The 27,919-nt window shown below is 37.5% G+C and overlaps 1 protein-coding gene across 1 annotated transcript; it reads left to right on the top strand.

Annotated features, from left to right (window-relative positions):
* Window positions 1–7,943: 7,943 nt before the first annotated feature.
* Window positions 7,944–8,216, top strand: LOC114022886 (40S ribosomal protein S27-like). The gene has a single exon (XM_027835320.1). It carries the CDS (start codon window positions 7,959–7,961, stop codon window positions 8,214–8,216), a length of 258 nt encoding a protein of 85 aa, XP_027691121.1. The 5' UTR covers window positions 7,944–7,958.
* The last annotated feature ends 19,703 nt before the right edge of the window (window positions 8,217–27,919 follow it).

The raw sequence follows: 27,919 nt of genomic DNA, 5'->3' as shown, positions 1-27,919 counted from the left end.
TGGAGAGAGAGAGAGAGAGAGAGAGAGAGAGAGAGAGAGAGAGAGAGAGAGTGTGTGTGTGTGTGTGTGTGTGTGTGTGTGTGTGTGTGTGAGATGATTCCTTTCACTTTAGGCCTTACGGACTTTTAGAACAGAGATACAAAAATGAATCTTAAAGTTTTTTTCCATCCCGCGTGGTATATTAACAGAGCAATGAATGATACGACTACTTAGAAAAAATTAATCATTTTTGAGCTTTACAGATCATGTAGTCTAACCCTCTTATTTTATAAGTAAGATAATATGGGAAGTGGCTTGTCCCGTATTATTCAGGTAGCAAGCTAACAGCTGGGATTTGAATGTACTAAGTCTTCTGAATCTAAATTCGAGGTTCTTTCCACTGTAGTACTGTTTTAAAGGTAACATCCAAAAATACCCGAGTTTGTCTATTTGTCACTTTCTCATACTCCATGTTATTTATATCGAATGATCTGATATATTGAATATCTGATATATTGAATGGCTGAGAAGAAGAGGGCAAATATAACCTGGGTAAAATGGAGCTTAAATCAGTGGGGTCAAACTCAAATAGAAAGGATCCCTATGGGCTCATTGACTTAGAAAACCACAAATTAACAGTACCTATGTTTTTACTGTATTTTTATTTATTTTGTTAACCATTTCCCAATTATATTTTAATCTGGTTCACCTCACTTGGGAGTTTTGTGGTCAGCATGCAACCCACAAGCCATGACTTTGACACCTTTGGTTTACAGGCCCCTTTCATAAGCCTCCTCACCTCCCTTTTTTGAAGGTACTAGAAGTTCTGTTCCATATTCCTCCTGGTTGCTTTCACAACTCAGGGATAACACCATTATAACTACCTTATGCAGCCATTTTGAAGAAGAGAGGTATCTTGAAACTCATTTCTTTATATCTCCAAGGAAATCCATAGCGTATAGACCACTTTACTAATTTCTTCAATAATCATAGTAATGATAATACTAATTAACTGGCCAATGTATAGGGCTTTAAGTTTGCAAAGGGCTTTAAGTGTTATTTCATTTGATCTTCACAAAAACCCTGTAAGATAAGTGCTAAACCTATTGTTATCCCCATTTTACAGAAGATAACTGAGCCTTTAGAACCTAGCACATAGTAGGCACTTGCCCAGGACTGCATAGCTAGTAAGTATCTGAAGTAATATTTGAACCCACATCTTCCTACCTCAAGTTAAGTACTCTACCTAATATGTCACTGATGCTTCTCTTAGATCAAATCTGAACAATTACTCAACACCCTTTCAAGATCAAGAACTATGTGGATGACATCTATATGGACTCCCTGTTTTTTCGTATATTGATGAGAAGTTTTATGAATGACTGTAAGTGTACTATGGACTTTGGAGTGAAAGTTTGGTTGATCTGTTCCCATAATTCTTGATAGAAGGAGCAACTATACCAGTTAATCACCTACCATTTGTTGTTGTTGTTCAGTCATTTTAGTCATGTCTGACTTTTCATGACCCCATTTGGGGTTCCCTTGGCAAATATATTGGAGTGGTTTGCCATTTCCTTCTCCAGCTCACAGATGAGGAAATTGAGGCAAATAGGACTTGCCCAGCTAGTAAGTGTCTGAGGTCAGGTTTGAACTCTTGAAGATGAGTCTTCCTGGTTCCAAGACCATAGCTCTAGCTACTGTGCCATCTAGCTGTCCACTCACCATTTGAATCTCCTGGAAAAAGGACTTGAGTCTGGTACAAGTAACAGAATTAAGTTTTTTTTAATCATATCTTTGAGTAGGTTTTTTTTTCTTTAAATTATGGACATCTTTGATTTAATAATTATAAAGTTCCAGACCTGATTTTCATGTGTGGCTTGTGGAAATTTGTCATTGCTTTATAGTTAGATTACATGTGTGCCTTCCTTCTTTGTAGGTTCAGTCTATTTTCATATCAAGGGGAACTTGGAATATCGTAACTGCAGTTGACTGCTGTAGACTCTGGAGTCTTTGAATGAATACTGCTGCTTGAAAATCCAGAGGAGACATGAATAAATATCTTTTCCTCTTCCTAGATCTGTCATTTAATTGGTTCGGGGGATTCCCGGAGTGGAAATTTATTTCACAAATGTAGATTGGTAATTGGTCTGTACCTTTTAGTTTTAGAGAATTTCCTGGGAGCATTGAGAGGTTAAGTGACTTGCTATAGGTCACTCAGTTAGTTTATGAGAGAGGCAGGACTTATACCCAAGTCTTCATGTTGCTAAGATTGGATCTCTATCTAGGAGTGTGCTGAAATCAGCTCCAACCAGCTTGTGAGAGATCCTGTTGTTAAATTTTCAGTCTGAGCTTTTGCACTTCAGAAATCAGCAATTGCTGAAAATCAGGGCTTGATTATTGTTTTGTTGATTTTCTAGACTTGAGAAAGTGTTAATAATTCAGATTAAATTTAAAAGTATGAGTGCATACTTTTATTTTTGAGAGCCAGGTTGTTAAACATTGACCAGCACACCCCTGTGTCCCTCCATAAATATTGCTGGAGCACATTAGAAGTATAGTAGAAAACTCAGGGAATGAAGTCATTCTAGACTAGAGGCCTGGTGACTGTAGGCTAATATAATAATAACTGGCATTTCTATAGTGCTTTAAGGTTTCTGAAGTCTTTCATATCCGTTTTAACACTGGAGTTGCATGATATCCCTGCCTATATCTATCACACACCAGACTGCTTCTCTTCTTTATTTTATTTAAGGAATTTCATGAAAGAGCAGAAACAGTTTTGTTTGGCAAACAACAGCGTATTACACATACCTATTTTGTGTCCAGCATTGTGTCACCATTATAAGAGGTACAAAAACAGAAGACCATTTCTATGCTTGAGTTTATAATCTAACTGCTAAAATAAGGATTTTTTTGGTGTGTTCATTCTCTCTTCCAAAACAGATAACAACTCTCTGAAGAGAGGGGAGCTAGGCCCTCTTTTATCATTAAATGCACACTCTGGTATCCTGGGTAAAAATTGCTTAAGGCTTAAGTTTTGGCTCATATCTAGGGCCTCCGCAGACTGGGGAGTTAAAAAAAGGTACATAATTCCCCCCAAAAAAGGTACTTAATGTGTAATATAAACCATGTATGGGGAGGATATTAATTTCCTATACACAAGACAAATGCTACAAGCCAAACAGACAAAAAAGATTCATAGTGCACATTGACAGAACAACTTAAAAAACAGGATTCAGTATCTTAACTTAAAACTCCTATTAAATACTTTCATGAGGCAGATACTTAAGCTTTATCAGAGGATTCTGTGGCAATCAGTCATCACAAGATAAAGCAGTTTAAAGGATTGCTGATTAGGCAGTTTATATTTCACCTATCTATTATCCAAACAACCGTTGCGTGTTTTCTAGCAAAGTGGACTAAGCTTGGGCAAATCATCTGTGGTGATCTTCTTCTCCAAGAGCAGTTCTCCCTTTGCTGATGTCAGCTCCAACTCAGTGGAATCTAGGATCACCAGACCTCTCAAACTCACAAGGTTGGCTCCAAGCCTGGACATCTCCATCTTGGTATAGGTAATCATTTACCTATGATCAGGAAACGTGATAGTGACAGCCCCAGCCCAGGCTCAGTCTCATCTAGGTTAGTTATGTTCTTTACTTGTGATGTGATCATAGCCATATGGTGGCTGGGGCAGGGGATTTTCCCATGGCCCTTTTGAGAAGCATCTTGAAGCAATCTTGACATGATTCACAGCTGGAGGGAAGAGAAAGATTAGGAAGGAGTAACTCCATTTAAACATCTATTGAGTCATCCCACTCAACAACCAATAAGGGGATTCTTTGTCTTCTTAAAGCATAGGGCCCCCAAAACTTCCATGTGCTCGACTGGAACTAAAATAATCATTCTGAGCATGCTCTCTGAGGTGGTTCTTGTTCGACTAGAAACTCTTATGTTCACTTTGTGGGCCCCCTTTTCCCACAAAAATAACCTGTTGGTCTCCTTTTTTGAATGGAGACTCTGGTTGAAAACTTGACATGTCCTTCATGGGGATGGGGCTTTTCAGCTGTTTTGACCCCACTTAATGACATTAGGAACTAAACCTGAGATTTTAGTAAAATGTAAGACACTAGGTTCCCCACAGTCACTTTTTAAAAAAAAAGTATGAGCTTGTAGTTTTGGGTTCTTATTCTTTGCTTTTTCTTTTTCTTATGCTGGAATATATATCTCTGCAGGTATTTCTTGCCAATTCTCCTATCCAAAAATAACAGAGGCTTGAGAGGGAACCCCATCTCAATGGTATGTGGGAGGTTATTATTTTTTTAAATGGTGGTGACATGAAGGAGGACAGGATTAACAATGCAGATGTGATACTCTATCCAGGTTTAGTGATTACTCTAAAAATGCCCTTATTTGGCCAAGTCTGACTTACATCACTTGTTGGAGATCTTGTATTCCTAAGAGTTTTTAATTCAGTTACCTCTGATATAGTTTTTCTTCTCTCTCTCTCTTCCTTGTAAAAATTGGGTGGTTAGGCCTTTCCCACAAAGTGAAAACCCATTGCAACTTATTGCCGAATGTTGATTTACTGTTCATGTGTGAACAAATAAATTCCCCAGAAATCTGTTGTTTCTAGCAGAGTGCACGCAGCTTGTGTCTCTGCAGCTGTGTGGCGTACAGATGAGGTCATCCCCATTAAAGAGCCAGCCATGTCTGTAGGCCTGCTGCCGAAAACCTCCAGACAGCCTGGAACAGGAAGGGAAAAAATATGCGTGGAGGATTGAACAAGACGTTTTTGATTATGATAAAATTTCTTATTTTTGCATGCCTCAGGGTTTTTTTTTTTTACGTGTTGTTGAAAAACAACTTCATCTCCAGCTTTTCAGAGGTCTTTACTTAGTGAGTGAGGCCCATATTAATATAAATTAGCAAATGCAAAAAGCATCTTCTATCCCTTCTTAGATAAGGGATCCAGTACCCTTTTGTGCTTCACAACAAGTTTGTAAATGATTAATAGGTGGATTGAATTGGAACATAAGGGTTCAATGTCTACAGATGTACTTTGCCTTGCATAATAGATGTGAGTGTGCCTGAAAAGTAGAATTGTACACTGAGTTGTAATGATGATCATATTTTAAACATATGAGGGGCCCTGGCTATTAAAAAAATATATGGTAAATATTTTAAAATGACTATTCAGTCACATTTTCTAAGATCTTGTCTTTTTTATATTTTGCAACTTATCAAAGAGAGGCATATGCTTAAGAATTATTTGCCTGGTTGCCCGTCCTTAGAGGTCCTGGGAAATAGGAACTAGGAATCTAGGAAAAATGAGCATGGTCAATAACATTGGTTAAAAGGCATAGGCATCCCTCAGCTTCTAGAGTCAAATGGTCAGACCACCTTAATGAATGGTAAGGAAATGAGGAAGAAGAAGTCACAGACGAATATACTTGGAGGCAGCTGGGTGGCACAGTGGATAGAGTGCTAGGCTTGGAGTCAGGAAGACCTGAGTTTAATACCAGCCTCAGACACTTACTAGCTGTGTGACCTTGGGCAAATCACTTTAAAAAATTCTTTGCTCGCCTCAATTTCCTCAACTGTAAAATGGGGCTAATTGTAGCAGCTCCTTTACAAGGGTGTTGTGAGTCTTTTTTTATTTTATTTTATTTTATTTTCAATTAAAAAAAAATTTTTTTTTTTAGGCAATTGGGGTTAAGTGACTTTCCCAGGGTCACACAGCTAGTAAGTGTCAAGTGTTTGGTCTGAGGTCAGATGTGAACTCAGGTCCTCCTGGCTTCAGGGCTGGTGCTTTATCCACTGCGTCACCTAGCTGTTCCGGTGTTGTGAGTCTTAAATGAGATAGTATATGCAAAGTGTTTAGCACAGTACCTTGTACATAATATAAATGCTTATTCTCTCCTCCCCTCCCTTATTCCTTTCTCTTCTCTTTTCTACTTATTGACTTTAATACATGAAGATGTACACTGTGGTGCAAAGATTCATACTGGATTTGGAGTCTAGGAGACCAGGGTTTGAATTTCTATTCTGCCACTTACTGCCTGTATTGCTGTGGAAGAGGAAAAAACATTTATATAGTGCCAACTATCTGCCAGGCACTGTGGTGAGCACTTTGAATGTGGGCAAGTTGCTTCACTTCTGAGCCTTGGTTTCCTCATAAATGAAAGGAATGCTCTCCAAGGTCTCTTCCAGCTCTAAATTCTATGACCATGAGAGTCAATGGCACAGAGTGACTCAAAAGTTAGCAAATAAAATAATTCATTGAATAAAGAATTGTGGAGAGAAAGAAAACTAAAAAAAGATTAGGTACACAGGACAGAGATAAAAAAATTATCACTCGGGGAGGCTGTGTGGCTCAATATATTTTTGTTGCTTAAGAAAATACATAAAAATGACTCCTGGTTAAAATGGTACCATGAAAGGTCCTAGAGGAACTGGGTTCTGCCATATATGCCCCATCAAAGATCCACAAAGCCACAGATGGAACAGTGAATGATTCAGAGGCCAAAGAGAAACACCAATACATTCCTCCATCCAGTCCAGGACTATGCAAGAAGGTAGCCAGAAGCCTGTGGATGGTCAGTATAAGGCAGCAGGAGCTCTTCTAAATGGAACCTGAAGCCAGCAGGATCTCAGACCTAGTCTGTCAAGTCAATGGGTATTTATTAAATGCCCACTGTGTGCCAGGCACTGTGTTTTTTGGCTTATCCATCCTCTGTAGGTCATTGTGCAGTGCCCTCTTGGGGGAATGCAAGAAGCCTGAACCCAGTACTCCTTAAGGAGTGATAATAAGGGACAAGGCTAATGTAGCACTGGATCCCGGGAGCTCTCCATGAGCCTGGAATATAGCCTTCTTCTCAGAATCACAGTCAGAGACAGGGCCAGTATACGTGTTGAGGGGAGGGAGTGGAGGTGAGGGGGTAGCTTCCAGCACGATATCCAATATCCAGCTGAGGACTGTCAAGCCCACAGCAGGGGACAGAGCTAATTCCCAATTCAGGATTGTGCAAAGAGGAGACGGAGATGGGACTGAGACAAAAATATTGAATAAAATATTAGCAAAGGGATCACATATTAAAAAGTTACATGCTGTGACCTAGTTGGATTTATACCATGAATTTAGGGTGGGTTAGTGTTAGGGAAAATGTGAACATGATAGAACATGTTAATAACAAAACCCATAAACAGCACATGAACAGTTGGTCATGGTGGTGCTTGCCTGTAATCTCTGTTAATAGGTGAAGCTGAGGCTGGTGTGCTGCTTGAATTTGAAAGTTCCTGAATTGTAGTAGGGTTATAGCTGACTGTATATCTGTACTGTATCTGGTACCAAACAGTGAGGCCCTGGGTGGTAGGAGGTAGAGGTCATTAGGCCAAGGCGGGGCAAAATGGCCCAGTCTGGGAATGGAGAAGGTCAAAACTCCCCGGCCAATCAAAAGTAGATTTAGCTCATAAGGAATCAGTGTACATTGAGCCTGGGTGAGATAGTTATACCCTGTCTTAACCAACCAACCAATCAACCAAAAACCAAAACAAAATAAACCCAAACCTAGCACATTTTTATATCAATAGATGCAGAAAAAAGCCAACCTTTTTGACAAAACACAACATTCCTTTCTCCAAAAAACAAAACAAAACTAAAACGTTCGCAATAAGTAGATCTTTCCTTAGAATGGTAAATTGTATCTATCTAAACTCAAGAGCTAACATTATCTGTAATGGAAAACTACTAGAGACCTTTCCAGTAAGATCTGTGGTAAAGCGTGGATGTCCATTGTCACCTTTGTTAATTGATACAGTTCTAGAAATGCTAGCTATAGCAATAAGACAAGGAAAAGATACTGAGGAAATAAGCATATGTAATGAAGAAACAAAATGATCTCTTCTTGAAGATAATATGATGGTTTACTTAAAAAGTAAAAGAAATTCTTTTCCGGCGGTGAAGATCTCCCCGCACCAACATGCCTCTTGCGAAAGACCTCCTGCACCCCTCTCACGAGGAGGAGAAGCGGAAACACAAGAAGAAGCAACTGGTACAGAGTCTGAACTTGTATTTCATGGACGTAAAGTGCCCAGGGTGCTATAAAATCACTACTGTCTTCAGCCATGCACAAACAGTGGTTCTCTGTGTGGGATGCTCCACTGTGCTCTGTCAGCTTACTGGAGGAAAGGCAAGACTTACAGAAGGATGCTCCTTCAGATGGAAGCAGCACTATTGAGATGATTGAGAAACTGTAAAGAATAAAACAAATTTGATACCAAAAAAAAAGTAATAGAGATTGAAGTAAAAATTAATTGAAACAATAAACAACTTTAAAAAAAACAGGATTAAAATTAATCCACAAAATAATTTGCCTTTCTATGTATTATTGACAAAACTCCCTGGAAAGAAGGAGAGTAAAATCCTTTTTAATATAGCCACAGAATGTATAAATTATCTGGGAGTCTAATTACAATGATACATATAGGAATTATGTGAATGCAATGACAAAACACTTTGCAGAAATAAAGACAAATAATTTGAGAGATAGTAAATGGTTATGGTTGGGTTGCATGGATATAATATAAATGACAATTTTTAATTTGTAGACCTAGCGCCATATTGATCAAAATACAAAAGATTATAGAACTAGAAAATTATAAAATTCATCTGAAAGAATAAAAAGTCAAGAATCTCAGGAGAAGTTATGATTAAAAAGTGAAATATATATCAATTCCCTCTATATCTTGGTTATCAGATCTTTATCAGAAAGATTGACTGCAAAGATTTCCTCTCCCAGTTAACTGTTTATTTTCTAAATCTAAACACACTGAATTTGTGTGTGCAAAACCTTTTCAATTTTGGGCCATCAGAATTGTCCATTTTGTCTTTTATAATTAACTTTATCCCATGTTTGGTCAACAACTCTGCCACTATCCTTAGTTGTGAAAGATATCTTCTTCCATTCTCCTGTCATTTCTTTATGATATGACCTTTTATATTTAGGTCATGTATCTGTAATAGATAAAGCATACTTAGATTTCCCCTTCCTAGTAAGTTCTACACAATGTGGATATTTTCTGCCTTGTTCCCATCCAAAACCATAGAACTTTGGGAATAGGTGTTTGGTTGTGAATACTGAGGGACTAGGCTCATAGTGGCCAGTCCCTAATAGAATTTTATTATCTTCCTGATGACACGCCTATAGCCTGAAATATTTTTTCTGTTTTCCAAATACTTAAATCCTTCAAGATGCAGTACCAAGACCTCTTTTCTCTCTGAAGTTTTGCCCGACAAGTCTTTTCCCATAATGAAGTCCTTTCTTTGAATTCCTAAAGTGCTTTTGGTCTATACATTTTGCTACTTAATTATATAAACCACGCACTTATATATTTAAACTTTATTTAGCCAATTGGATTATAAACTCCTTGAGGACAAGGACTGGAAGTATTACACCATTTTCTATATCCCCTACAACTTCTATGCTGGGCACATAATTGGCACTCAATTCTTGGTTGATTTTTGTGGTGCTCTGACAATTATATGTCTACTTTATTTTTTTCCCAGCTGTCTAGGAGAATTTATTCTTTAGGGGGTTTAAAGGAAGTGTCTGACAGCTGTTTTTCTTCATTCCAATGACCTTTTGGCTCAAGGATTTACTTGGTACCTCAGGAACATATATATATAGCTACATACATATATATGCATGAATATATGTATACACACAACACACACAACACACACATTCACACACACATTTTTTTTTACCCTTCCTTGAAGGAAATGTTTATGTTCATGTAATGTTTTTTTTTCTTTTTCTTTCTGGGAATATGGAGGTGAGTCTGTCATCCAGCCAGCAAATGCTGGAGAAGAGAAGGGTTTTTAGCCACTCTTGCTTCTTTCTGGCACTGTCATCTTCAGTGCTAACAGCTAGTAGAGAATTGTTAGAACAGGAAAAAATTGTGAGAATCTTCATTGAATAGTTGAAGAGAATAAGACTGGATCCAAACAGTTGTAGCAAAATTGAGCTGAAATTTGAGACTGATTCACCAAAGCTTGTGAGGATTGCAGCTGGAAGGGCAAGGACTGCTATACAATTTGGCTGCATTAAATTTAGGCTCCTGGGCTATCCTGCTGGGCTCTATGCAGGCCCTGTGTGTGTGTGGTCTTTGTAAAGTGACAGGTGTGGTCTCTGATTCTGCCCTTAGTGTTTTTACCCAAGTGGTGTTTCAGAATGAAGATCAATGCCACAATGGAAAAGTGTTCTTTCACTGCCCAAGAGGACTGTTGTCTTTGTATTTAAAGGCCTCCCCAAAGCTTCAGGAAAGATGCTGCATTGATGCTTGGAGCACAGAGATATTGGAATACTTGTTTTCCTGGCAACAAGCAATATTAGCTCATGCATTTCAATTATATTGTCTCATTTGGGACTTTTTTGGAGCGTCTAAGGTCTGCTATATTTCTTTTTAAATAAATGGTAGAAAAATTCTTCGAGCTAGGATTTGTGGAAATAATCCAACTACATGGGAGTAAAAGCAAAATTGGTTTTATTAGGAGGTATCTCTAGATAATCACATTCTATGTTCAGTTGCATTGCAGCCAAAGAAATTTTACTAGCCTCCAAAAATGGACCTCTAAAATTGTGTTGTGCATGTAACATACAGCTTCTATTCCAAGCTTATTCTTTCTGTATTCTCCTAATTGTTTTTATGTTTCCTAATACCCAATAACATTTCCCCCCCATTTATATAATCCATCTTGGAAATCTTATTCTGTTCTTATTGATCAAGAGTTACAGTTGATGAATCCGTCTGAGTTTTCTCTGCATGTTATTTATGGCTTATGTGTCCTGCACAGACATATGCAATCTAATGTTAATTGATGCTGGGAAAACACAAAGTTAGGTCAATCACTGGTGCAGAGAACATTTAATTCCACAGGAACAATGTCTGTGTATATGCACTAAGGAATGTGGTTAATGGTAAGTAGCTGCTGCTAAGGTGAGTTAATGCCTCTGGGGTCAAGTAGTAACTCAGGTTTGATTATAATGTATTAGTGACTCTATTGCAAAATGATGTTGCTGAAGCTAGTATGTTACATTCATGTGATGATAATGCATAAGATGTTTTTATCTATTTAAAATTTTTCTTTGCTTAATTAATTCTTTTAAAGTTGTCTTTTAGCTGTCTCTTTTATTTGAACCTCATCCCATGCCCTATGTCACTTAACAGAAGATTGCCCATAATATTGTTAATATTAATACTATTATTATTAATGGTATCCTATACAGACAAGGATCTGATCGCAAGCCAGGCTGGACAGAATGATCACCACAAGCTGAACATAGAGCAGTATTCATCCACTCATTAAAGCAATAAACATTGATTAATTCTGTGTGCAGACTACTATACTGGGTTCTGAGGGAGAAACAAAGCTTATATAAGACATAGCCCCTCTCTAGTAGCATCTAGATGGTGCAATGGTTAGAGTGCTGGGCCTGGAGTCACAAAGACCTAAGTTCAAATATGGCCTCAAACACTTACTACCTGGGACATATCACTTAACCTCTACCTGCCTTAGTTTTGTCCACTATAAAATAGGGAGAAATAATAGCATCTACCTTCCAGAGTTGAAGTGAGGATCAAATGAGATAGTATTTGTAAAGAGCTTAAAACTGTGCCTAGAACATAGTAGGCACTTAATAAATGCTTGTTTCCCTCTCTCCCTTCCTTCCTATTATAGTCTAATTGTATGATAAACCCCAAACACAGAACCATGCTACACAGTACCATATAAATAGTAGGCACTAAATAAATCTTTATTGAACTCAATTGCTTGTTAACCTTACAATACCATATGATCAGTTGTGTCCAACTCTTTGGGGTTTTCTTGGCAAAGGTACAGGAGTGGTTTGCCAATTCCTTCTCTAGCTTGTTTTACAGATGAGGAAACTGAAGTGAACAGGGTTAAGTGACTTGCTCAGGTTCACACTGCTAAGAGTTGGAGGCTGGATTTGAACTCAGGAAGATAAGTCTTCCTGAATCCAGGCCTGGCACTCTATCTGCTGTGCCACCTAGCTACTTGAGAGAGTTGCAAATTAGAGCTCAATGTGAAGAGGTTTAAGGACAGAGGTAGGAAGGATACAATTCAACAGTCTGGATGTGAAATTTTCACTGTAAATATTTACCCCACTGAAATCCATTAACGTTACAAACCAGGGCTTGATGTATTGTTTTGTTAATTGTCTGGACTTGAGAAAATGATGGAGAAATAATGCAGATTAAATTTAAAAGTGTGCTGAGCTTTTGGGAAACCTGGTTGCTACTTATTTTCTAGCACATCCCTGTAAGCAGGAAGGTCATAACTGACAGGAGGAAGCAAGGAAGATTTCATGGAGGCGGTGGCATTGAAATGAGGGAGAGGATATCCTGGGCATTCTATGGAACAGTGTGAGCACAGGTGTGTTCAGAGTGCAAAGGATTAGTACTTGTGGTATAGAGTGAGTACAGAGAGAATAACTTCTACAGGAAAGTCCCCCTTCTCCCCCCATCAAATCCTCTGTGTTACTAGTGCCTTGCACTTCAGAAATTACTTGCCATACTGTTCACATTTAATTTTTACATGTGTATTGTTTCCCCTCAATAAAATGTAAGCTCCTTGAGAATTGGGACCACCTCAGTTTTGCGTTTCTCTCCCCCATACCTAGCATAGTTACTAGCCCACACAAGTTGCTTAATAAATGCTTGTTGAAAGCATGACCCCAAAGAAGAGAAATGAGAAGACACCCATACACCATTCCTTTGCAGAAGTGGGAGGTCCATCGTGTTGGAACTTTATATATATATTTTCAGATTTTTTTTTGATATATTCATCAGTTTTGCTGATTTTTTTCCTTACAAATATTTTGCTAAATAAGATGACCTTGTAGTAAGTAGGGGGAGGAGAGAGATTCAGGGTAAAATACTGGTGATAAAAAAAGATATCAATACAATTTATCTAAAAAATAAATGCTTGATGAATTAAACTGAATTGAATTGAAAAGACAAAAATGGTATTAGGATTTTGGTCCCATGAGACAGGGTGAATAGTGGGACCACAGCCTGAAATGGTAAAGCAGAAGAAGAAGTGTGATTAAAGAGAAAGAAAACGATCCTAGTTATGAACATGTTGAATTTAGGATCTTAGTGGGACAACCAGCATGAACTATCTTTGGGCAGGAGCTCAGAATACAAGGCATGCCTAGAAATAGAGATTTGGGAGCCATCTGCAAAGCAGTAATTGCTATATCTATGGACATAGATAAGATTGTCAAGGGAGAGAGTTCAGAGAAAGAAGAAATCCTTGCAGAGATAAAGGAACATCTGTTGGTTGGAAGGGGTTGGAAAGAGGACAAGGAGCAAGCAGGCTCAGGAAATAGAAGGAATGTTCAGAGATGTTACAGGAGAACTAGGAGACTCTGGCGTCTCTGAAGCTTAAGCAAGAAAGATCATCTAACAGGAAGGGGTATATCAATAGTGTCAAATGCAACAACATTGTGGACTGAGCAAAAGACCATTGAATTTGGTGATTAGGAGGTTATTGGCAATCTAAGAAAATTTCTGTTGAATGATGTGGGGGAAGCTAGATTGTAAGAGATTGAGAATGAACATGTAGGGAAGAATTAGAAAAGTGTGGTATAAACACCATTCTAAATAAGTTTAGCAGTGAATTGGAGAAGAAAGGCAGCTGGATGGGATCAAGAGGAGGCTTTTTTGGATTGGGAAGAGCTTGATATTTGGGGGATGAGGGCACAGGGTAAATGGGGATAGATGCTGAAGATACCTGAAGGAAAGGGGATTTTTTTTCAAGTCTGAATTTTCTGCAAGTTTGATTCTATATTTAGATGGTAAGTTTCTGTGGTATGTCAGTGACATATAGCTGACACATTCCCTGGTGCATCCTTCGGGGTGTTTGTTGAAGAGAAAGTTTGCTCAGCAGAAAAGGCTATACCCAGAAACATAAACTAGCAGAATCACAGAATGGCTCATCTATTCTAATCCTCTCCATAACTGAGGAGGAATTCTCTCTCTACCTCCCTAAGTGACTAACTCGTTTCTACATAAAGATCTTTAGTGTCTAGGAAGTCATCAAAGCATCCCATTTACTTTTGGGACAGCTCTAATTATTAACCCCCCTCCCCCCAATCTTGAATGGGAAATTTGTTTTTCTGTAGCAACTACCCAGTGTTCTGCCCCCTGGGGCCAAGCTGAACAGGTCTCTTCCACACCATATCCCTTTAAATACTTGAAGACAGCTATTATATCCTATTAAGTCTTTTATTCTCTGGACATCTGCAGTTTCTTCAAAGAATTCTCATATGATTTTTTTAGTCCTAACTAGGGTTGATAGGTAACCATCCTAGTTATTGTCTTCTGTCAATCTGAATCTTAGGAGCCTCCACAATTTGGATTTAGCCTACCTTTCTAGACTTATCTTACATGATTTCCCTTCTCTCTCTGCATTTCAGGACTAATAGCTATTTCTTTTTTTTTTTTTTTCCACTAGGCAATGGAGTTAAGTGACTTGCCCAGGGTCCACACAGCTAGTAAATGTTATGTGTCTGAGGCTGGATTTGAACTCAGGTCCTCCTGAATCCAGGGCCAGTGCTCTATATACTGTGCCACCTAGCTGCCACCTAATAGCTATTTCTTGTACTTAACATTCCATGATATCACTCGAGCCATCTCTTCTACTCAGGGGTGTGCTGATAACTATACTGGCTTTCCTAAAACACAGCTTCTTGGGTTCAGTTATGTCTGACTAATCATGACTCTGTGTGGGTTTTTCTTGGTAAAGATACTGGAGTGATTTGCCATTTTCATCTGTAGCTCGTTTAACAACTGAGGGACTGAGGCAAACAGGGTTAGGTGACTTGCCCAGGATCACACAGCTAGTAAGTGAGGCCAAATTTGAACTCAGGTTTTCCTGACTCCAAGCCTGGTGCTCTATCCACTGTGCCAGCTACCTCCCCTATCTCCTAAAACATAGGACATACTTTTAAGTTTAATGTATATTATTAATGTTTTCTCCATCAGTTTTTAAAGTCTAGACAATCAACAAAACAATGAATCAAGTCCTGATTTGCAATAATTGCCTCCAAGGTTGAAATGTTCACGCTGAAAATGTAACAATTGGCTCTGGGTAGCAAATTTACCAGCTGGCTCCAGCATGCCCCTTCCTTGGAATAGACTCCCTTCTTAACCTCCGAATCTTTTTCCTGCAAGGCTTAACTCAGTTCTCCCCTCCCCTCCCCTTCTCTCCTCTCCTCTCCTCTCTTCTCCTCTCCTCTCTCTCTCTTTTCCCTCTCCTTTCCTTCCTCCAACCTACATGGAGCTTTCCTTGATCCTTCCAGTTAGTGCTTTCTCCCTCATAAATAACCTTGCATTCATTTCTTTCTGTGCTTATTAGATCTCTCAAGTACAATATAAGCCCCTCCCCCCTTTTGGTCTTTGTAACCTTGCACCTAGCACAGTGACTCATACATAATAAAGAATTTGCACAGTGCCTGCAGGGCACATAGTAGGCACTTAATAAATGTTTATTAAATTGAATTGAGTGAGTTTTGTTGAATGGAATTGACTTGAACCATTGATTTTTTTCTGCCCACATGATATTACCAGACTTGATTGTAATATCTAAATGTAGTCTGACCAGGGCAGAGTGCAACCACATGCTTGGTATTGTATTTGTATGGTGTAATCATCAAAAGTCTGGATAAAGTCAGGAGAGACCTGAGTTTAATATCTGCCTCCTACACTGTCTAGTTTACTGTATGTGACCATAGTCAAGTCATATAAACCTCTCTCTGCCTCACCTGTAAAATAGGGATAATAATACCAGTAGTACTTAAGTTCAGATGAGATAATGCATGTAAGATACTCATGTAAATATTAGCTATTTTAATTTTAATTTTTAACAATGCAGCCTAAGATCACAGGATTTTGGATACCTTGTCTCACTTTGGATTCATTGAGCTTGCTGTCACCAAAAACCCACAGAACTTTTTCTGAAGCCTTTTGTTCTGCAACATTCTATACTTTGACCTTTGAGTTTCGAAACCAAATAGGGATTTTGCATTTATCCTTATTGTGTTTCATCTTATTAGATTTGCTTACTGTCTTAGCTTGACAGTATCTTTTTGGATACTGATTCTGTTGTATAATTTGTTGGCTATCTCTTCTGGTTTTGTTTCATCTGAAAATTTGATCAGGCTCTCTATGACTTCATCTAAATGATTGACAAACATGCCACTTAGTCCATTCCCAATTTACCTATTTGTATTATCATCCAATTTATATCTCTGTAACTGTTCCACAGGGATATCAGGAAGTATTTGCCAAAGAATTTGTTACAATTTAGGTATGCTATGTATGTGGCTTTTACCTGATCAACTAAGCTAATAACTTTGTCAAAAAAAGAAATTCAGGCTAGTTGGACATGACTTGTTCTTAAGTAACCATAATGTCATCCTTTTATTTATCTATTTTGAATTGATGTCTTTTTGTTTTTTCACTAGTCATTTGCCAATACAAACACACACACACACAGACACACACACACACAGAGACACACAAAGACGTCTCTCTCTTGTAACAAAAAAAAGCAGTTAAGCCTGATCAATAGACACAGTAGCTGTATCTGACAGTGCATGCAATATCCTGCGTCTCTAGACCCCTGCCTTTAAACAGAGAAGAGGGATTTATGTTTTATCATCTGTTTTCTTAGGCTAAGACTGATTATAATTAGAGTTTGGTAGTTTTTAATGTTCTCAGGTTGACTGGTTGACTTCAACTGTTACATTGCTTTTAATATTTTCATTTCTATTATTGCAAACGGGTATGGTGTTCTCCCAGTTCAACCGTTTGCATTTGTTCGTGTGAGTCTTTCCACATTTCTCCTAATTCCTCATCTTCATTATTTTTTATGACACAGTGTAGTTCATTGTATTCGTGTACCACAGTTTATTGAGCATTTACTCAATTGATGAGTGTCAGTATTTTGATTGATGATTTTCCAGTATTTGGCTGCCAAAAATATGGATACAAATATTTTTGGACAATGCATATATACATATTTCACATGCATGAAATATCAGTACATATATCTATATATATATCAAATATATCTCTGTCTCTGTCTATCTATCATATAACTAGCTACATGAAATACTTATGGAAGAGTAGAAAAGAAACATTAACCTACTGTGAACTGATGACACCTCTTGGTTTCCCCATCTTCTTTCAAGACTCAGTTCAAATTCCACTTTCTGCAAGATACCTTTCCTGATTCCCCATACTGCTAGTGCCTTTCCCCGAGATCATCTCCCATTTACACTGTATATGTGTTGTATGTTCATAATTGTTTTGTATGTGAGCAAACATTAGAATGTGAGCTCCTTGTAGTCAGGAGCTATGTTTTTGCATTTCTTTGCATTCCTATTGCTTAGTACAGTGCCTGGAACATAGTAAGCACTTAATAAATGCTTATTGGTTGACTGACTGGGCAATCCTGGCCTCTCATGGAAGGAGGCAGGCCCCCTTTTCTCATCTTCTTTGGTTTGTTATGTTCCTCACCCCAAAGCCTCAGAAAAAAATTATTTAAGGCTTAGGATTTGGCTCATGGCAGGGTTTCCTCATAGGGGCAGGGTGAGGAGTAGAAGGTACTCAGTGTACATATAGTATGAATCTGGAATTCAAAAGAAATGCTAAATATAAAATATTCACAGGAGGGCATTGACAGAAAGACATATAACAGGATTCAATAACTGAACTTATAACCACTGTAACACTCTGCTCAGGTTGCTAATACTTAAACCTCAGCAGAAAGTAAAGTAGGACTGCTAAATAAGCATAACCTCAGCTCTACGCTTTCACCTCAAAATCCATGTCTATTAGCTAGCCAGGTCAGGGCTTGAGTTCATTCTCTTTTCAACTGTAATTTCCAATGCAGAAACACCTCCCACCCCCAAGTAGTTCCACTGGATATCTCAAAATCACAGGGTCACCATCAAACCTGGATCATCATGAAATTGAGGTTCAGTCATCTGCAAAGGGGAAAAGCCAAAGCTCTTGATCCAGTCTCAGGCTTGCCCAGGTGAGACACTGTTTAGCTTTTCATATGCTCATGGCTAGGGGTGTATGGGTTGGAGAAAAGACTGGAGCTTCCCTTTCTCCCATTTATCACCAGATGGGGCTTGGAACCTCTTGTTAGGAGCTTTGGATGCTCAAGGAACTCTGAGAATGGCCAGTTTTTCCAAGTGTGTTCTGACTATGTTACGTTACCTGCAGTTGTCAGTGTTTAAGAATACTGAAGCCCAGAAATAGCTGAGGTTAATGATGAATGCCAAGGGTAACATAAAAGAATTCTTTCAGTTATGCTAGAGGCAAAGTGGAAGATGAAAGAAGAGATAGAAACACTGCTTAGAAAAGATGAGATGAGGATGAAATGACAGAAAGAATGAACAACTAGCTACTCAACTTCTCTTTTGCTTCTGTTTTCTCTGTCGGGGAGAATGATTTTCAGACTATAGAAGATGGTAAAAAAGTGATTAACAAGGATTTGAAACAACTGAAGAATCTTTAAAAGCATTCAGGTAATGACACAACTCTAATAGTACATAAACTTTGCAAAGTTTCAAAGAAGGAAATTTCCAAAAGAATGGAAAAGCTCCCACCAGTACAAATGACCAGGAAGGCATCTCTTGATGAGAATGGTCTATTGCAAACATCAAAGGTATTTTAGATGAAAATTTAATAATGGAAGAGGCAAGCTTACATGGATGATTTTCTACAATAGACCCCATCTTTCTAGTCTTTAAAACTTTTCTGAAGTTTTGAAAATATAATCTCTTGCAGTATTTAAATATTTATTGATTTAAAAAATAATTTGAGTAGAATAAAAATCTAGCTTTGTGTCCTCTCCTCAAAGTTAACATATATTAAAATTAGATTAAGAATCTCTAATAAATGTGACTACACAGGCAACTTTGTTCAGGGATTTGCTGAGTATAAACGTCAAGTGTTAAAAATAAAAATAAATAAAGCATGGAGTTGTATGCTTGTCTAAAGTATTCACCAGCATCACATGAGATGTTCTGCACATAGTCCAAACAAAAGAAGTATTCCTTATTGATAGGGATATGCCTCACATACCCCGTAGTCCCAGAAGATATAGTGAATTCATTGAGCCCTGAAACATCTTACTACTTCCTTGATGGAATCCACAGCAATGCAAGAGATTGATCATGTTCTTGATCCACAAAGTGGATGAAAAATTTATGATGTCTAGACTATAGCACTTATTCAGTGCTTGCTGCCACAATAGTCTATCCCTTAAGAATATTCTCTTGTGTTAGTATTTTCTATGTGTTAGCAAATTATGGAACTCTACAATCTAGGAAGACTCAAAATTAAAGGAACTAGAAATGCAGTGAAAAAATACATGGTGAGTATGACTTACCTGCAACATGTCTTATGTGTGGGAAGTGGAATAGGGGCAGCTGGGGGTACAGTGGATAAAGTTCTGATCTTGCAGTCAGGAAGACTTGTCTTTCTAAGTTCAAATCTGACTTTAGGCACTTAACTAGTTGTGTGACTGTGGGCAAGTTACTTAATTCTGTTTGCCTCAATTTCCTTATCTGTAAGATGAGCTAGAGAAGGAAATGGCAAACCACTCCAATACTTCTGCCAAGAAAACCCCAAATGGGGTCATTGAGAGTTGGACACTGGAAAACAACAACAACAAAGAAGTGAAATAATAGAAATTATAGAATACATGTTTGATTAGAAAATTTAGGTGGTTGGTCATATATCAAGAATGAAAGATACTTTAAATGCTACAGTGGAGGCCCTGAGAGCCTAAAGGCCAGAGGAAGGGCTCTGGTATGTTGGGTACTTCATTTCTAGAGGATTTATGGAAAAATATGAATTGAGAATCCTATGGCATGAGAAGGTATTGAGGCCCTTAGAATCTGTATGGGTGAATGGGGTATCCATATTAGTGAATTCACAGATCCAGCAGAGTATCAATGTAGACATAGGGAGAAGAGGACAAATATGAAAACAGAGGGTAAGAAACCATTCTTGAATAAGTAGTATTGTAGCAAAAGAATGAGAAATAGTGGTAGTAAAGAAAGTAAAGTATACTGAAGAATGTCACAGATTAAAAAATAGAAGAAGGAAATCTCATTTCATTTTGGTTTTCATTAAAACTTATTATTTGGTGATGTAATGATAAGCTCACTGCTCTGGGCACATTTATAAGCAGATCAAGGTAACCAGTACATTGTTCCAGGGCACTAATATTTATTATTTATTTTAAAAATATATTTTATTTTTTCCTCCAATTACATATTAAAACAGTTTTTAAACTTTTAAAGAAAGTTTTAAGTTCCAAATTCTATCCCTCCCTCTCTTCCTCCCCTCTTCCCTTTCTGCAATGGTAAGCAATCAGATATGGGTTATACATGTGCAGTAATATTAATTATTTTGTACAGTATGACTTGAATAAAAGAAAAATAAAGTGAAAAATAGCATGCTTAAGTCGGTATTCAAACAATATCAATTATTTCTCTGGAAGTGGATAGTATGCTTCATCATTAGTCCTTTGGGATTTTCTTGGATCATTGTATTGCTGAGACTAGCTAAGTCATTCACAGTTCTTCATTGAACAATATTGCTGTCACTGTGTATAATGTTCTCCTGGTTCTGTTCACTTCACTTTGCATCAGTTCATGTAAGTCTTTCCAAGTTTTTCTGAAATCATCAGTGATATTTAGAGATAATAATTTAGCACAATTTCCTCTTTAGCAAAAACTCTCAAGTTTATCATGCACCTAGCAAGAATAATAATAATTAAAATAGAAATTAGTTAATAGAAATAGAAATAGTTTGTAGAAATCTAAGAGAAAATCTAATGAGAAATTAATAGAAATCAGTTAAAATATTTTGGCCCTTTATTATTCATGAGTACAATAGTAATAGTTCCTCTGTCCCTTCAACTATGTCTTCCCTACTTCTTAAAGTATTTATTTTCATATCATGAATTACAAAATCAACATGAGAACACATTTTGTGATGTTTACTAGAGACAATAAATTGCTCGCTGTGCATATATAGTTTCCTTTCAATAACACCAGACTCTTTTGTTGAGTTCTCTGGGAGTCCAAGGTCGGATGTGTTTTGAGGTTAGTATGTATGTATAATAGCTAAGTTTTGCTCATTTTATGAATACTTAGCACACTAAATATTCTGGATAAGCTAAATTTATATTAAACAAAATTATTTGGGCATTTTATTTTATCTGTAATGACATAACATCCAGAATTTTATGGCATACCCTTTGACAGCCATTACCCTAATAGATCTATGCCTATGATCCTTTAAAATCCTGAGGGTCTATTAAATGCTTATTGAGTGAGTGATACCTAGAAAATTAGATAGGCTATGTTTTTTCACTCTATATGAGCTCTTCTTCCTTGAGTGATCTGCAACCTCTTCAAGGCTATGTTTTATTCTACAGAGTATAGGGAAAAATGGGGGCACTTAAGAGATGCATTCTTATAGAATAGCTGCCATGGAACCCAACACATCTCTCAGAAACAGATTGCTCTATGAGATTAGCTACATGTGTCCTGGTCAGATCACCAGGTTCAAGATTTGGTCTTATATTGGTTGGCTTTTATAGAATAGTGGTGTGGGAGTAGAGAGGAATAAAAAGTATTGCTATCTAATTCATGTAATTCTTTTGAAGTGTGTCCATCATTCTTCCCCTCCCTCCATTTCCCCTTTACTCCTCTTTCCTATAATTACATTTTTTGGTTTTTTCACAGCTTGCTTTATTGCATATCATTGCAGCATGGTGTAGTGGAAAGCTGATTGGATTTGGGGTCCAAGTACCTGGCTTTGACTCCCAGGGTTTGAATCTCAGTTGTGTTTACTTCCTGTGTGACCTTGGGCTAATTACTTAAGATCTCTGGATCTTGGCTTTCTCATCTGTGAAATAGGATTAGGGGTGAACAAGTTGTTTTGTAAGGCCCTTTAAAGGTCTGAATATCAAATTAGTAGGTAGTGCAACATTGCGTGGCTAAGAGACTGAAGACTTTAGGGGCACAGGTGACAATGTCTTTCCAGTTGAAAGCAGCATCTTCAGAAAATAAAGGGGAATATTAGAAATGAATAGTTAATGGAAAATATGGCATCTGAAAACAGAACCTGGATTACTAGCTAGAGGAAAGGCAGGCTTGTGGACTTAGGTAAAGTACTTCTAACAAGAACCAGTAATATATATGTGTCTGGAGACTTTCAGATTTTATGTGGTGGATTAAGCCATTAATGGAGAGGGAAACAGAAGAGTGGGTGCATATATACAAAAAATTGGCTATAAAGAGCAACAGGTACACAGAGGAAGAACAGTGTCAGTGAAAGTACCAGTCAGTGACAGGACAAATTCTCTAAAAAGTGGAGTATTAATCCAATTTTTGTGCCTAAATATCTATAAACAAGTATGTGAATGCACAGTATCAGCAATAAACCAGGTGAGTTAGAGTTCTTAATACAGTTAAATTCGATCTCAGTAGTATCATCAAGAATTGCACTCATGATTGGAATATGGGCATCAAAAGAGATACTTTATTTAAAATAAACAAGTTAGGTCCTGTATTTGAAACATGATTTGAAACATGGTAGCAACAGACTACCAGCATTGTAGAGGAGATTCTGGATCTCATCGGGCTCAGTTTAGATCATTGGTTCTTAACCTAAGCTCTGTGAGCTTGTTTTCTAACATTTTGCTGTAAGTATTTCAATGTGATGGTTTTATTTCACTTAGGATTCTAAGTATTTTATTTTATGCATTTAAAAACATGATTCTAAGAATTAGTCCATATATTTCATCAGTTAATAACTCCTATGTAAAAATGAGAAATGACCTAGAACTTTGAGGCTTAGGATCATTACTTAAATATAATTTCAGGAGATGTATAACAGACTGGGCAACTGTAGAAATTAATGAAGAGATTTATAAATTGACCAAATGGAATATTCCAATGCTGTTTATCTGATGTAATGTTTTGTATTACATAAAATACATGTGTTGTATTAGTATCATCTCCACTGAGAGTTTGCTGAAACCAAGATTCTATCCTCTATAATAAATTGGAGATTCCAGATAATAACTTCTATAAGAAAAGATAATACTAAAGGAGGAACCTGTTATACTCTTTGCTATTAAGACATAGGCAAGGATTTCTATACCCTTAAAATGAGTTTGTTTCCAGACAAATTCCCAAACTAACTGACAAGGCACCCATTTTTATGTTTTTTGTATCAAATCTACAAATTAATGCAAGCATCACAATACAGTAATCTTTTTCAGTGATTTAGTTTACTCTCATTTATCTTATAAGCAATTATATTTTAAAAATTAAATATAAAAATGAACAGTTTAGACATAAAGAAAGAGTCTGATTGTACATCAAGAAGACCTTTTTTTCCCATAAGGAAATCAACAAATCAAAGGTAGTTAACATATAAGACTTCATAAGACTTAGTAGAGGCAGAAAGAGATGCCATGTTGTGCTGGGATTTTTGCTACTACCTAAACTAGTCAAAAGAAAGAAATGAATGACAAATTTAGAAAACCTTACAAACCCAGTAGAAAGTCATAATAGTGCAGTCACAGAGGCTTCCACTATCCAGACACATGCTCATTTTCTCTCTCTGCTAAAAGCAGAGCACCTAATACATTTTTCATTTGCCTTAATGATAATTTCATTCTTCAAAAGGTGAAGGAAGAAACCTAATTTGGTCAAGTAAGGAAGAACTGGTTACTAAATTCAAAATGATGGGATTCTGGGAGGAAGGAGTAATTCCACTTTAGACTTCATGATAGATAAGAGAGGACAGTTAGGCATAATTAGATATGCATCCTTGATTTTCAGAAAGCAAATTTCAAAGAATTCAGAAAAAGAAGAAGTGGGATCCCATGGTCTAAAATTTTGTAAGGAAATATGGTCCAAGAGGACTAGGATGGTCTTAGGAGTGAAATTCCTATATATCCAAACATACAAAATTTCAACAAGGAAGAGAAAGGTGAAATGCAGGTGAATAAGAAGCTCTTTAACCAACTTGAATTTTAAAATGACATGTACAGAAGCTCTATGGTAAAAGCAGGATAACTAAAGATAAATATGAAAGAGTAGCACCATTCTGTAAAAACTGTTGTCAGGGGTGCTAAAGCTTAGAATGAGTTGGGGCTGGTGATGGATGCTAAGGGCAACAATATAGAGGTTTGAGAGTAATCTTGAGAGCTATGGAGAGACCAAAGAAAGAATGAGGCTATTGCTTGGTGTAGGAGTGTTAATGATAATGGGTGACAGAGAGAGGGCAGAGCTACTATACTTACATGGCTTCTGTTTTTCCTACCAAGGAGAGCAGTCTGCAGACAGACAGAAGGATAGAATAAAAATATTTAATGTAGAGTTAAAATCCAAGATTAAGTGATAAGATAGTAAGAGAGCACATAACTCTCTCTATTAAGTTCAAGTTCCTAGGTTCCTAATAATCTGTCTCCTAGGATACTGAAAAAACTGACAGGCATGATTTTTGAGCTGCTGTTGATGATAATAAAATCATTTAAACATTCTACATTTAAATCACGTAGAATGAGAGAGGTGTGATAGGCGAATGTTCCAGTTTTTTTAAAAAGGGATAAAGGTAGAATTTTCAAACTATAAACTGGTGGGCTTAACTTCAATTCCTGGCAAAATTCAAGAACGTATTATTAAAGGAATGACTTGTCATTCACACAAACAAAATCAATGCAGATAGAATAAAAAAAGAAATGAGTGGGAAGAATTTTTTTTACTTCAAATATTTCTGATAAAATCCTGATCTCCATGGTATATGGGAAATTATTATAAATATATAAGAATAAGAACATGTACCAATAATTAAGAGCCCAAAGGATGTGAACAGCTTACAAAAGAATTGCAAACTCTTAATAGTTATATGAAAATGCTCAAGATAATCAATAATAAGAGAAGTACAAGGTAAAACAACTTTGAGGTTTCACCTGGTAGCACTCAAGTTGTCAAAGAAGATAATAGACAAAAATAATCAATGTTAGAGTGATTGTGGGAAGATAAGCACACTAATGCACTGTTGGAGGAGCTATGATTTAGTCCAACTTCTTTGGAAATCAATTTGGAATTATGGGAGAAAAATCATTACACTCTTTATACTCTTTGGCCAAGTCATCAGTACTGGTCATGTATCTCTAGGAATCCAAATACAGATAGAAAGGTCTCATATATGTAATATGTATACACACACATACACACATATCTAACTATATAATAGATATGGGGTTTTTTAGATTTAGAGTTTTAATTTTTTTAGGCTTAATACTGTGTACTCACTATTAAACCTAAGGGTAAGTGTTCTAAGTATCCTTATTTTACGAGATTCTAGAGGACCAGTGATGGAACATGTTAGCCACCTCCTGACAGAGATGTAGTAGACTCAGGGTTCAGAATGAGACATATATATTCCACTTCCTTCTACCGTGCCATGATGCTTCTTGCTGCAGGTGTTTCTTACCAGCGTTCCTCTGTCTTGCCAATCTTGACTGATTTCCATTCCAATGACTGTGCCTCAGAATGCTAGATGTCCTGTTCCACCCATTTCCCAGTAGCAGTGCCAATTTTTGACACCCACCTAGTTCTCATCAATGGTTACTCCTTTTAGCAACCTGACCAGCTCTAACCAATCCTCTGTTTCCTGTCACCCACAGATAGATATGGACTAATGTTGACCAACTACCATCCACTCCCATCTGCCCCAGAGGGCTTTTTCTTTCTTGGGAATACTAAAAAAAAAACAAACCAGGTTTCCTATATTCCAGTCCCTAAGCTCTGACCCAGAGGTAAATCTATGTGGTCACACTAATGGCTAGTCAAAGAAGCAGTGCTTAGGGGCATTGTAGAGGTGGAGGGCTTTATTTTACATGGTCTTACATAGGCAACCTAGCTATAGAATCACCCAGAGATGTCATTTCACAATAGCCTTTCCTAGCTGGATAGTTAAGGAGGGCAAGGTCATAGTTCTAGCATAAGCTAGCATAATCAAATCATATACCCTTGATTTCGTAAGGTTATTCAAGTTTCATTAACTTCATTTTGTAGACTGTAGCTTATTTATAGTCCAAAGTGTGGCCTTGGCTGATCTCTTTGAGCATCTAATTTACATATGCAATGGTTTTATGTGTTAGTAGTCCTACCTGTGTAAATAAAGAATGGTATAATAATAATACAATACATTCTATAGCACTTTAAGTTTTGCAAAGTGCTTTACAAATATCATCTCATTTGATCATTACAACAACCCTTTCAGGTAATTGTTATTATTCCCTATTTTATAAATGAGGAAACTAGAACTGCGAAATCAAATGACTTGCTCACATAATTAGTGCATTTCTAAGGTGGGATTTGAACTGAGATCTTCGTGACTCCAAATCCGCCAAGTTCTTCTTATTCATTGTGTGTGCCACTTAACTGCCTCAATGAGGATAGTGAACTAAGGCATGGAATTTTGGGGAGCAGAGTAGCAGAGGTGATTAAGAAACTTACTCTTACTCCCCATTATTCTGTACACACAGAAGGTAGACTTGAATGAATTCCACATGAGAGCAGTAGAGAATCTTCTTCCTCATTTTTTTTTTTTTGGCTAGGCAATAAGGTTAAGTGACTTGCCCAGGGTCACACAGCTAGTGAGTGTTAAGTGACTGAGGCCGGATTTGAACTCAGGTCCTCCTGACTCCAGGGCCAGTGCTCTATCCACTGTGTCACCTAGCTGCCCCTGAATCTTCTTCCTTATTATGTGAAGAAGCAGGCAGGGTGATTGTGGAAAGGCCACATTTCCTTTCACTCTTATTTGAGTGTTTTCTCTGTTTTCATGGGTGGTTTTGGTTGATATTGTAGGTTCACATCTCTGACTATATTCCTCTTAGGAGACTGGCATCATGGTAGCGTGACCAGTCTTTTTTATCTAGGTATGCAGAAATGGTTGATAAAGAGACCTGGGCTAGCATTATCCATGAAAGAAAATCTGCCAGTGATGAAAAAATGCCCATAGACTTGGTTGTCTGGTGCCAAAGACCCCTGGCATTGTGTTTCCAGAGGCCCAGGAATTTCTGGTTCCCCCAGGCAGCTATGCATAATAAGGCCACTTTAGTGATAAATTAAAAGATTGATATAAGATCAATTCAGTTATGGCGGTTAGTATTGGGCACTGGAATGGTCTGTCCTTCCTTCCTTCTTTCCTTCCTTCCTTCCTTCCTTTCTCTTCTTCCATCCCTCCCTTCCTCTACTGTACCTCTTTTCCTCTCCTCTCCTTTCCTCCCTCTCTCTCTCTCTCTCTCTCTCTCTCTCTCTCTCTCTCTCTCTCTCCCTCTCTCATTGTTTTATTGCTGATCAACATGAAAACTATGACCTGCTCCTTTTCTAACTTGGGTTAGTACCCATTCATCTTTAGCCTGACCAGCTCAGAGTCTCATCCTTAAGGGATCCTCTAACCACAGCCTCTGTTAGTAACAGGGATTACAGGTGTGTATCACCACTCTCAGTCTTATTGATGGCTTAAAAGACAGGCTCTTCAGGCATAGCACATGGACCGAGATTCAGTGCTCCCTGCCTCCCTTCCCTGTCATTTTTCTGATAAGGTAAACTTTTGGACCTTGGGATTGTCTCCAAAAAAGAAAGGAAGAAAGAATGAAAGGCAACTGATAAAATAACATAATTGCAAGTTAAATAAATATTATTTAGCTATGTTGAGGTCTCTCAAGAAATTTTTTTTTTCTTACACTTAGCTTAATGATTCATGCTTTCAGCATTTAGGAAGAAAACAC

Source organism: Vombatus ursinus, unplaced genomic scaffold (assembly GCF_900497805.2).
Source record: "Vombatus ursinus unplaced genomic scaffold, bare-nosed wombat genome assembly UNPS02014814.1, whole genome shotgun sequence".
Classification (NCBI taxonomy): Eukaryota; Metazoa; Chordata; class Mammalia; order Diprotodontia; family Vombatidae; genus Vombatus; species Vombatus ursinus.
Note: the sequence above shows the minus strand (reverse complement) of the source record. Positions and strands in the feature narration are given on the sequence as shown.

Bases quoted from the DNA above. Each gene is read 5' to 3' on its own strand.
- LOC114022886 (XM_027835320.1), top strand. From the start codon at position 7,959: ATGCCTCTTGCGAAAGACCTCCTGCACCCCTCTCACGAGGAGGAGAAG.